At 29.1% G+C, this 12,433-nt stretch overlaps 1 protein-coding gene across 1 annotated transcript; it reads right to left on the bottom strand.

The window, feature by feature from the left end:
• Positions 1–1,463: 1,463 nt before the first annotated feature.
• On the bottom strand, positions 1,464–2,907 carry LOC107949252 (uncharacterized). The gene is made up of 4 exons (XM_016883986.2): positions 2,293–2,907; positions 2,045–2,188; positions 1,775–1,933; positions 1,464–1,623 (listed from the first exon to the last, which is right to left on the bottom strand). The coding sequence occupies exons 1-4, from the start codon at positions 2,752–2,754 to the stop codon at positions 1,549–1,551; spliced, it is 840 nt and encodes a 279-aa protein (XP_016739475.1). The 5' UTR covers positions 2,755–2,907; the 3' UTR covers positions 1,464–1,548.
• Positions 2,908–12,433: the final 9,526 nt, after the last annotated feature.

Raw genomic sequence — 12,433 nt, 5'->3', positions numbered from 1 at the left:
ATGTACATCTTCTGGTTTGGTTCATTTCATAATCTTGTTAATTAAGACTTACTCTTTGATTTTATACCTTTGTCCTTGTAAGAAGGATAAAGTAGAATATTGATTTTCCCTTTTAGCATCAAATGCGATTACATTTCGATCACTTTCAATGCCCTTCAAGTGCTACCTTAGCTTAACTCACAAATAATTAGCCTTCAGTCAACTAAACTCTCTTAATCCTTTGACTTCCGCCTCCTTAGTATTTTTGAATATTGTAGTATATACAAAAACACAAGATGGAAAATATTATAGTAAACATAACATGTTTAATAATTTATTTATGCATAACTAATTAAGATATATAAAAAGATAGAACTTAGCAAAACTCGATTCCATTCTAAAAAATCAGAAAAAAAAATTAAATTTCAAGTTAATTGAATTGAGTTATTTGAATTATTCGAGTAAACTCGAATAAGTAATTCGAGTTCGAGTCGAGTTGACTTATACAATTCGAATAACAGATTGGTGTAAATACTCATTTGGTCCTTGTCAATTTTGAAAATGAGTAAATTGGTCTCTCTCAGCAAAAATTACAAAAATGTCAAAATAATTTTCAAATATTCAAAATAATTTTTAAGATTAAAAATATTTATAAAATTGCAAAATTTATATTTTTAAAAAATTATAAAACTTTTAAAAAAATTCTAAAGAATACATAAAAAAAATTTAAAATCTTTAAAAAAGTTAAAATAATAATTTTGGGACTTAAATAAATAAATTAATAATTCAAGTTTATCATACTAAAGTATCTTTTATTATTAATATTTTGCTTTGAAAAAATTTTCAAATATATATAATTTCAAATTGATGTACTCTAACATGTAATTAGTTATACTGTAACAAGATTTAAATTTGATATGTTTAATTTTTTAAGGTAATTCGAACAATTTCACTCGATTCGACTCGACTCAAATTTCATTTCACTCGGCTCGATTTAGAAAATTTTCAAATCAAGTTAGGATAATAAAATAGGACTCGTCAACTTGATTAACTCGAAAAATTTTCACTCGATTCGATCAAACGCTAACCTCTACTATACACCAATTCAAAATATAATTCAATTCCATGTTTTTTTTTTCTTGCCTTTTGTTTCAAAATAGGCTTCTCATATATATTTTTTCTTTAAAAGAAAAACTATTTTATTATCAATAACATATACATAGTTTATATAAGAATTTATGTAACAGAGAAAGGATCGTAAATATTGAATCTCAAATTTCATATCCGCCCTATATCAATTCAATAAATGAACTAATTAGATTAGACTCGAAAATTCAAACACATGAACTTATTTGGTTAAACTCAAAGTTATTTTGCATTGTATTTGTGTATATGACAATAAAGGTTATTTGAGAGCAATCAGTTTGAAAGAGAGATTGCTATTGCTACAACAATGAGCTTGGTTAGAGTAGTTCAAAAAAAAAAAAAAAAAGGCGGCATCGCCTTCTTGAGACTTTTCATTAGTAACCCAATACATATACAAGGTACCTCTTAACATATCTGTATTTATCAACCAGCAATATAAGGTAAATACATAAGATTTGCCATAGCCTCTTGCAGCCAATCATCTTCATCATGCTTCATCTGCAAACCAAAAACCAAAATAACCAAACATCATTAATTGCCCCAAACTTTTATCTAAATGTTAAATAACTGAACCGTTTTTGACGTGCATGAGATGCTCGTGACAACAACAAATATAAGTATGTATTTATATAGAGAGACAGAGAGATACCTGGACTGCTTCACAGCAATTATATAAGTTTTTGTCATTGGGTAAATTATCATCTTCTCTCTTCAATACCATGTCTTGATGTTCACAAATTTCAGTGTTCCTTGCAAATCTTCCCCGGACTCTAACTCTTCTATCAGCTAGGGTTTTCCTGCAAGCATACTGTATATTAAATAGATCAGTCAATGTTACGTTTTTCTTTTTTTTCTTTTTTGTTTTTTTTTGTCTCTAATAAAACATTTATTATATCAGAGAAAATTAAGGAAGAGAGACCTTAATAGTCTTGTTAAAGTTCCTTTGGTTTCTCTTCTTCAAGTATCTAAGAATTCTGTCTTTCCTTTCTTCCACTGAATATCGGCCAACCTTAAGATTGCTGTCTTCTATGGCCGGCAGTCGCATTCGATTGCCTTGAATTCCCTGTGAGAAGAACAAAAATAAAGAACCCAAAACATTAGTTTTCATGAAATTGTAGGAAACCATGCAATGCATGAATTAAAGAAAGAAAGAAAAAAAGGAAATACCAAATTTTGTCCCAGAGTTGGATCAATTGGCTTGAAATCCTGATGAACAAATCCAGTGCATTCGTCTCCAAACTCACAGACATCTTGCAGTTGATATCTGGCACCAAGATTTTGGATGGTTCCAATGCCACAAAAGCCAGCAGCAACGTTATTGAAATGATGGGGCAATGCTGTTGGAACATCTAAATCTGATGAAATCCCAATTAGTTCAGGAAACAATGCTGCTGGAACTGGAACTGAGACTGAAACTGGAGATGTTAGATTAGAATCTTGTTGAAAAACATCGACCCCACCATTGTCTAAAAACGTTGGGAAGCTAATATCTTCATGATCCCATGATGCACCAGGGATAGCACCACAAGCTGTGTAGTTTTCTTGGGAAACTGTCAATGGATTTGGAAACTGAGAAAAATCATTGGGAAATGAATAAGTAGAGTAGAGCTTGGGAATAGAATAAGCCATTGAGAAAAGAAATAGGGAAGATGGTTCGAAAGGGAATTAAATGCCAAGTAGTTGTTTATGATTTTTGAGTCACTTGAAGCTTTAAAGGCTTCCTATATATATACATAGTCAGTTGTGAAAAGTGGGCTGTATTCTTCTTGCAAGTTGTTGTGGCTGTGAAGATATTACTAGCAAACTGAAGAAGCTTGGAACAGAGTCTGATTTTTTTTTCCCGCCCCTAAAATAAAATTGCACTTCAACCCCTTAAAATTATAAAAATTTAATTTAATTATTTAAAAATTATAAAAATATAAATTATAAAAAATTAAAATTTCAATCAACCTCTTTATTGAAAGGATCACTTCTGTTGTTTTGGTTAACTGTTTTATATGGCTGTAAATGCGTAATTACTAAGTACAACTACAAATCGAGCAATTTCCCCTCCTTTTGAAAAAACATATCAGATTAAAAATCATATTAACCTGTAAGAGCGGTTGCAGGCGTAGATGGCATTATAGTCAAAATAAAAAAATTTTAAATTCCAACCTTGTAAACCATATTATAAAAGGATACTGAAAAACTTAAAAAAAAATTAATCAAACATAAAAGATATATTAATTCTAAAAAGAATTATATAAGAGATGACATTATTTTATCTATTATTGTTAAAGTAAAACTACACAAACAGATATAAAATACGTGAATTTTAGGGTATGATAAAATAATAATAATAAAAAACATAGTTTAACCCTTGTCATAAAAAAATGCGAATTTCGCTGAAATGTTATTACGGTTACAATCAAATGCAGCCTTTCCTTTCCTGTTTCTTTTTATCTTTATTTGGCCAGTTAAAAATAAAGCAAAATAAAATCAATTAAAATTAAAGAAATATTAAGAGAATAAATATGAACTTTGTCATTATTACTCGTTAACTTCAATTTTGTTAAACTTTTGCCACCTTATGGTTCTTTTGGTTGACTCATGGACAAAATTAATCATACAAACTCTAGTGCATATACAAAGTTACATGATTTGATATGATGACAGTAAAAAACCATTATTAAAAAGGAAATGATTTGACAGAAAAATAATTAATAATGATATATCAATAATTATTGTATTGTCTGTCTGTCATAATTGGCTTGTTCAAAATTTTTTTTAGCATTGCTGTAATATTTTTCGATTTAATTCAATTAAATTATATAATTAACTTTAATATATGATATTAATAACTTTATAGTATTTCATATTTTACTAAAAATAATAATGGATAGAATAATGCAATTTTCTTTTGGATAAAATAAAATTTAAATTCTATCGATTGAATTTTAGTTCGAATGGCATGAATATTGTTGTCAATACATGAAATGTGGATTTGAATGCGCTGAAACGTATTATCCTCCTATTTAAATGTTAGAAGAGGCTATGAGTAATTCTACGCATTGTCTTAAAAAATAGTAAATATGATCAAAATATATAATGAGATTATTAAATAATTAAATTCTCTAATTTATTGTGAAATTAAAGTATAAATATAAAAATATGGTAACCTAAATTTCTTTGAATTTAAACTAGAATAAATTTAGATAAAATTTAAGCATTGTAAAATTTAAGTTAGAATAAATTTAAAATCAAAATATATATATAATTTACATAGAGTGAGAATAATTCTCAAAATCTCAATTTTTTAGCTGCTAAATTTTAGTGGAAGATGCATAGATGTTTAACATCTCAATTATGCCAACTGGGTTCAAATGAAATGGCATTTATTATAAATAAATAAAAATTAGCCAGGCTTTAATCAATTAAATCCATTATGATTAAATAGATAATTATAATAAATTGAAACCTTAGGGTTTTGTTTGATATGGTAGAAAAAATAATTGAAAATATATTAAAATAATGGATGAGTAGAGAGTGTAAAAAAATATATTTGTTATTGGTGTATGAAAAATGTTCAAGTAAATTTTATTTATTTCATGATAAAATTAGGAACTGAAAATAAATAAATAAGTTATTTTTCTTCAATCATGCACCATTTTTAATATAAATCTTACCTATTTCTTTTTTCTTATTTTTTTCCCTTTTTCATTTCCATTACTTCACTTTTCTATTCCTCCAAATAGAGTTAAAAGTTATTTTTTAAAAGAAAAAAAGTAAAAAATTCTTCCTTTTTTCTCTCAAATAGATTTGTTAAATCGTGATTGAGATACCAATTTAAAACATGTACATCGAGAATACAATAAATTGATTAATTGTTTAGTAAAGTCTATAGAAAGAATAGATATTAACGTTCATTATTGATTCTAACCCCTTGATTTTGTTCTAAATGCACTGCATGAAGATTTTAACGATTTATCTACTATTAAAGTAATTCTTATGTAATAGTCTATATTACTATTTTTTTTTAAAAAAATTGTGTAGCTATAATATATATCTCGTTTAATTTTGTCCATATATAAACCTAAATGCAAGACTTAACTAATCAAATCACAAGTGGGATCAATATTTTCCATCCACATAAAATTTTATTGGAACAGTGGTTTAATAAATTGGTATAAACCCGTTGAGTAGTAGGAATTGTTGCGGTGGCAGTAAATTTGAGATGCTGAGCTCGCGTTTAAACACTTACCATATTTTTTTTAACAAACACTTAATATTTTTTAATGTAATTAATTGAAGTTTAAAGAAAATTTATAAGTCATTTAAGAAATGTGAAAAAAAAAATGATACCAAATAGAAACAAAATAGGAACTCAATAGCACACTCTTTTTCACTCAATTTTTGTTTGGATTAAATAACTATATATTTAGGAGAAAGGACTATATGAAACTGTTATTTCACGCTATTTTTATTCGTTTTTAATAGAAGAATAACAAATTAGATTTCCTCTTGATTTTTAGTTTTTTTGTCCTAAAAAATTTAAATCTAACTAAAAATGTTAAAATTAGGAGAAAAAATTTAATTTATTATTTTTCTATTAAACAGATATAAGAATAATGTTAAATCACAGTTTTATACAATTTTTTTTTTTATAATTAGATTATCGAGGAAGTGGGTATTTAAAGATAGATGGAAAAGTGAAGTTTATGTTTATTTTCATGATCAGAGGTAAGGGTAAAGGGAAAGGGACCCAATAAAGTTAAATAAAAGAGGCAGAGCATGAGATTACTATTCCTTATACCATTAAAGCTGTACACCACAAAATAGTACTAAAGCTCTCTATAGCCTACTCAAATATAGCTAAAGAATCTCACACATGCCTTGTAAGATTTTGCTTTCAAATTCACAATAACATCACAGTACCCTTATATATTCTTTCAATTTCCTTCAACCTCTTTAAACCTTTTTATGGCAATAACCCATGAAGTAACTTGGCAAATCTGCCTTTCTCAAACCTAAATACAGTAATATTTACTTCTTCTTTGTCGGTATATATATATACATGGAATGAGCTATTAAGTGCCATTGGTTCTTTTATACATATAAAAAGTAAGAGTAAGATTCCTCAAACAAGGTCTTAATTGAGTTGCTTTTGAAATAAAATGTTTTGTTATATTGGATAATCACTAGTACTGCTGAGATCAACGGACAGAAGAGGCGAAAGATGACTGTTCATATGAAGGGAAAGTATTGAAGGTCACAAATGAAAATAGAAAACAAGTATAGGACATAAAAATAGAGAGTTTGTGAAGCGATGCCTACTAGTGAAGTTGCGGTTGACGAGGTCAAAATTGGAGGCTTATTCTGACGAAGTATTGACACCAAATACCATTCTAAAAGTGAGAGAAAACTGTGATTGAGTTTTCATGTGATTGAATTAAAAGCTCTCTAATCACAATAAATTCTTTTACATCTTTTGTTTCCTTAGTTTCGTCCAAAATTTCTTGCTCAACTTCTCTAGCTTCATCAACCTACCCTTCTACTTTTTACTTACCTTCTATTTACCAAAAGAGGGAATATAAAATCATCTCCTCCTCTTGCTGCCACCATTTTTGTTCCCTCCTATCCAATTCATGCAGCATATATAAAAAGAAGCACTCATAGTTACTCTTGTATCCTTTTCCTATATTTTTAGGACTCAAAAATGGGTATCAAATATTGGTATATGTGTAATATAAGAATGCATAAATTTTACTCTCTTTTTCATAACTTAAAACATCATATCATGGTCATGTATGATTAAAATAATAAGACTGTAATTTTTTTTCTAGTATAGTATTTTTATTATTTTTAGTTCTAATATCATATTTGTATTTGATAAAAATTATATATTTTGGTACCCAATTGTAATGATATTAACTTTTGAGTGTTTAATTCGAGTTTTATGGTTTATTTAATGAAAGTTAATTCCTAATATTATTAGATTTAAATTTTTCATAATTTTGTTAATAGAGTAAATTTAATGTTAATTGTGAATTTGTTTAATTTTGTGTTTAATTTGTCAAATACAATTCGATGGATGTGATTTAATTCGACTTTTAAGAGTTGATTTTATGAAAGTTAATTGCTAATACTATTAACTAATTATAAATGTTCATAAAATCAATTTTAAAACCCGAATTAAACACAAAAAGTATTAACAATGTTAACTTCATGTACCAAAATATATAAATTTTGTGAACTACATGTACCACATTAGAAAAAACACAAATACCACATTAGAAAAAAGTACCAAACTAAGATATCAGATCATGTATTAAGCCAAATAATAATTCCACTAGACATTCCCAAACTATTATCCAAATGTCAAATTGGTCCTCAAACTTCAAAGCAGCCTAATTGAACCCTCAAAATATCAGTACCATGTCAAGTCCTTCCATCAACTTAGCAATTAGCTTGGGTGTTAAATGTTTGCTCCAGTCTCACGTAGAGCATAATTAAAATCTAATTGTAAACACACATGTACCTAATATATGTATGGCTAGGATTTAATTTGTTAAAAAAAATAACCCTCCTAAAATTTGAGGGTTTAGTACCAATAAAGGTTCATTTCCGAAATTATTTACTGAAATGGGCCGTTTCAAAAAATAATAACGGGTATCGACCAAAAACTCAAAAACGCACTGATGTGGACGCCTTTTCATGGGAAAACCCAAAAAAACGTTCCACGTCAGTGCTTTTTTCCTTTTGTCAGGCAAAAGCGCGCTAACATGGACGCGCTATAATAAAAAGTGCTGACGAGGATGCGCTTTTAGCCACGTAATCCCCCAACGGTCACCTCTAACAATCGTTTAAAAATCTAACTATTGGGCCTAACGGTCAAGAAAAAAGAAAGTATAAAATCGCCCCAACCCATTTTTTCACACCAACTTTATTATTCTTCCATATTTCTCAAAAAGCTCTCAAAGCTCTCTAAATTTTTTATTTTTTTGAATTAGTATTATCTTTTTATGATTTCTAAGAAATTTGATCGTGTTAACAATGACCCGACAATTAGTTCGTCTCGATGATAAAAATATTACCGTCGACCAAATGCAAATGGTAAGGTTTAATTTCATTTTTAATATTATTTAATTTGTTATTTCATTTTTATAATTTAATTAATATTTTTATAATTTTTTTTATAATAGATGGTAGATCGAGTGCTACAATGTTTTATTTGTAATCTACCTGGTCCTCCATCACCATGGATTGAAAATTACTTGAGGAAAGTAAGTTTTTGGGACGTGGCCAATATAAGCCAGAGGTGCAAAGACATTCCCGGTTGGATCGATATGGGCTGGTTACGAGAGACATTCCCGGTGTTGAGGGATGATTCGACTGAAGTACAAAGAGTACAATACGCTTGGGTGTACATCCTCCAAATCCTCGAAGGTTATTTGATGCTGGACAAGTCACGAAACCTCATACATCTAAGGTGGCTGTTGAAACTCATCAATTTCAAAGCAGTTGGTGAACTCAATTGGGTGTCTGTCGTGTTGGCGATATTGTACCGGGAGATGTGTCGAGCGACACAACCAAATAAAATCAAAATTGGAGGTTGCCTCTCACTGTTACAATCATGGGCTCGGTTTCACTTTCCATATTTACGTCCTTGAATGGACCACCCGTATACATTCTCACTCGTAACAATGTAAAATTTATATTAGATTTTACAATTATTAAATAGATTTAAAATAAAATATTATGCTACAATATTATTTAAATAGGTAAAACCATTCGCCGACTTATAGGGGAATACTTACTGCTCTTGAAGATATACGGCTTCTATTAGACCAACAGTCGGAAGCGCATATAAGTATTTATTTCATTTTGAACTATATATACATAACATAGTCGATTTCATATTTAGTATTTAGTATTATGTATATAACTAATATTTTTATCACGTTCATATAGTTTCAATGGACACCATACGAGGATCCCACAATTCAGGCAGTAATTTTAGATGAATTCCTACAGAATCCAAACATTTGGCACGTTAGGGTTCCATTGGTCAGCTACGCTACCGTCGAGATACACCAGACAGATAGAGTGTTGTGGCAATTTAGATTCCAACAACCGATTCTCGTGGCACTTGAGTTGCTCGATGATGAGCAAAAAATTGACTTACGACGACCGGATACACATTGGCTTCTCTTCCACTTGGAATATATCGAAATGTGAAAAAATTAGTACAATAATATACCTACTTGAGAACGAAATATCGTTCCGAAGTTAGTGTGCGATCCGAATTACATGCCATGCTTTAGGATCCATGGCAATCCATATTTGCTCACGAAAGAGGAGAGGCATCGGCAAATCCATGTCGAAAGGGAACGACGGGGCCCTTTAAATCTAAAGACAAGGGATGGTGAGGCGGGCCCATCAACAATGCCCACGCAATCACCGACCCCAACGGAGCAAACAACGATGCCCACACCACAACCCTTTCAGATTATGCAAGATGCGTATCCTAACCCTTATGTGTATCCTTTTTCCACTCCTATGCTAGGTTGGAATTTATGACCTAGTGCATCTCATTTCTCGATGACTCTGAGTCAACCGATGATATATAGGCCATCGTCGCAAGAGGGATCGCATGAGGCACCGTCGGGGAGCTCAACTCATTTCCAATCCCCATCGCCTTATGGGATTCAAGCCAGGCACGCTCATTCGCCGTGGGTGATGCAAACACCTCCACAATCTTTGTTCTATTAAGGTGGATCATCTTCCCAACACATACAACCAGAAACTGATCCCGAACAACCACAACCCCAACCTAAAAGTTGAACCAAGAAGGAATCCAGAGCGTAACCGTCGACCACCCCCATGTGGCATTGATTCTGACTAGCACATGCATTGATTTATTTTTGAATATTTTTGTACAAATTGTTTTTATATTGTTTCATTTAATAAAATAGAAGTTCTTTTGAATATTTTTGTACTAATTATTTTTATATTTTTTCATTTAATAAAATATAAGTTCTTTTGAATATTTTTGTACAAATATATTACTGACGTGCATTTTACTTTAGAGTGTTTTTATTTAAAAAAAAACAAAATTCATCTCGTCAAAAAACATCACGTCGAATTTATTTTTTCAGAACCCATCTTGTCAAAATTAATTTTCCCAGAACAATATTTAGAAATAAAAAAATTAAACCCTAAAACCCTAAACAATTAAAAACTTAATACCCTAATTTAATTTTTCCTAAACCCTAATCAAACCCAAAACCCATAAACCTAGGCCCTAATTTGCAAATAACCCACTGAGGATTACACAGCCAAAAGCGTGTCCTCGTCAATGCTTTTTACTAAAGCGAGTCTACGTCAACGAGCTTTTGCCTGACACAAGGAAAAAAACACTGACGTGAAAGCGTTTTTCTGGGTTTTCCCCTGAAAACACGTCCACACTAGTGCGTTTTTGAATTTTCGATCCATACCTATTATTATTTTTTGAAACGACCCATTTCCGTAAATAATTTTAAAAATGGGCCTTTATTGGTACTAACTCCAAAATTTGACACTATCTCCTTTCTTTTTAACAATTGAAATTCAAGTTGTCCATAAGGGGTAAGTACATGGGTTTTAGCAATTTCATACATGCGTTTTAAAAATGCTTCACATCGTATTCAAATTGGCATTTATTCCTTAAATTTACAATTAGGTTGAAAAAGAATCTAATACAATACTTGACAATTTTATGACTCAATTAAAATGTTTTGAACCTTAAGTAGTAGTATAAATTTATGTGATAGTTGATGTTTAGTGAAATTAGCCCTTAAAAAGTTGGGGTTCCATTGTAGGAGTGAAGAAAATTTCTGCCAGTGCCAACACCAATTGTGAAGAAGATTTTTTTTTAAGTATATTTATCATAGGAAGATGCCACTTTTACCCTGGACGGTGGAAGATAATAAATCTACTAAAACTTTAGCACCAATGATAATGATCAGCATCATCTAAAACCATGTTAATCAAAAACATCACAAAGCTGGGGAATTTTTGCAACACTTCCATTTCCATATCAATTACTTCAGTATTCATGCTGATTCCTTTTGTAGAAACCTGAAACTGTATGCATTTCTCCATCTTCATCCCCGAGCATTTTGAATTTCTCATTTTTCAAAATAATCTCATTCTTTTTTCATTCTTCCTCGAATCCTACGAATCGAACTAATAATGATAGAATTAAATTTTTATTCTATTTACTAAATCACATAAAATTTTATCTAACTCCATATACCATATAATATATGTGGAATGTATGAAATATAAAATGCGTATAAACGGAAGAAAAAAAATTATACTCAAATTTTAATTTATATTTATAACAAACAGATACATAAAAGAATAGATAAATGTCATTTAGCCGGATGGAGTTTTGTTTCTGTATCTTAACTTAATAGTTGGTTAGTCATACTATTCGTTATTATTAATTATTAGTTTTTGAGGTATATGTGTTTGTTATATATTTTTATAGGGTTATAACGTAAATTTGTGAATATTAAAAATTGTTACTATATTTTATTTTCATTAATGTTAACCATTAAAAATACGGATAAAATTATCGCTTAACTTTTATGCGACTGAAATTAACTATTAAATTTTAAATTTTAAATTTTAAATTTTAAATTTTAATTAATTATGCCACTAAGTTTGATTTTTTAAAACAAATGCTTATAATTAGATATTGATTTTAATGATTTGAAAACAAAATTGAAGGGGAAAATATTATTTCAAATATTTTATTTAATAGTGATTATTAAGTTAATTTATAAAATTATTAAAAATTTTAAATTAATTTCAATTTTTTATCTAATGGAAGGAAGGTTTGAATTTTTTTAAAATACAAAAAAGATTTATTTTATTTTATTTTCTAAATAAAAGTTTGTACTAATATTTAAAATTATGATAATTAATTATTTAAATAAAATATTTTTATTACATTTTACTTAAGTTAATTTAAATTAATAATTTTTATATGAATATTATTGTTTAAAAGAAATTAAATATTCCCATATCAAGCCACTAATTGTATTCGGCTTTTATCTAAATCCTAGTAGGATAAGTTGCAACTAGAATTAAAAGGGTTATTCTATGTTATTTCTTTCTTTCTTTTTGGAACTTTATTCCGAAGCTTTCTTATGAACTTTAAAGGGTATCTGGTTCAACGTGATTTACTCCCCCAAGGGAAAAAAAGGGTATAGTTTTTTGTTATCTTAAAAATGATTCCCAGCTTTTCTTGTCTTATTTTTCCATTAAACCCTGCATATTT

The sequence above is a fragment of the Gossypium hirsutum genome, chromosome A04, assembly GCF_007990345.1.
Source record: "Gossypium hirsutum isolate 1008001.06 chromosome A04, Gossypium_hirsutum_v2.1, whole genome shotgun sequence".
Lineage (NCBI taxonomy): Eukaryota > Viridiplantae > Streptophyta > Magnoliopsida > Malvales > Malvaceae > Gossypium > Gossypium hirsutum.
The sequence above is the reverse complement of the archived record's forward strand: the minus strand, read 5'-3'. Positions and strand labels throughout refer to the sequence as shown.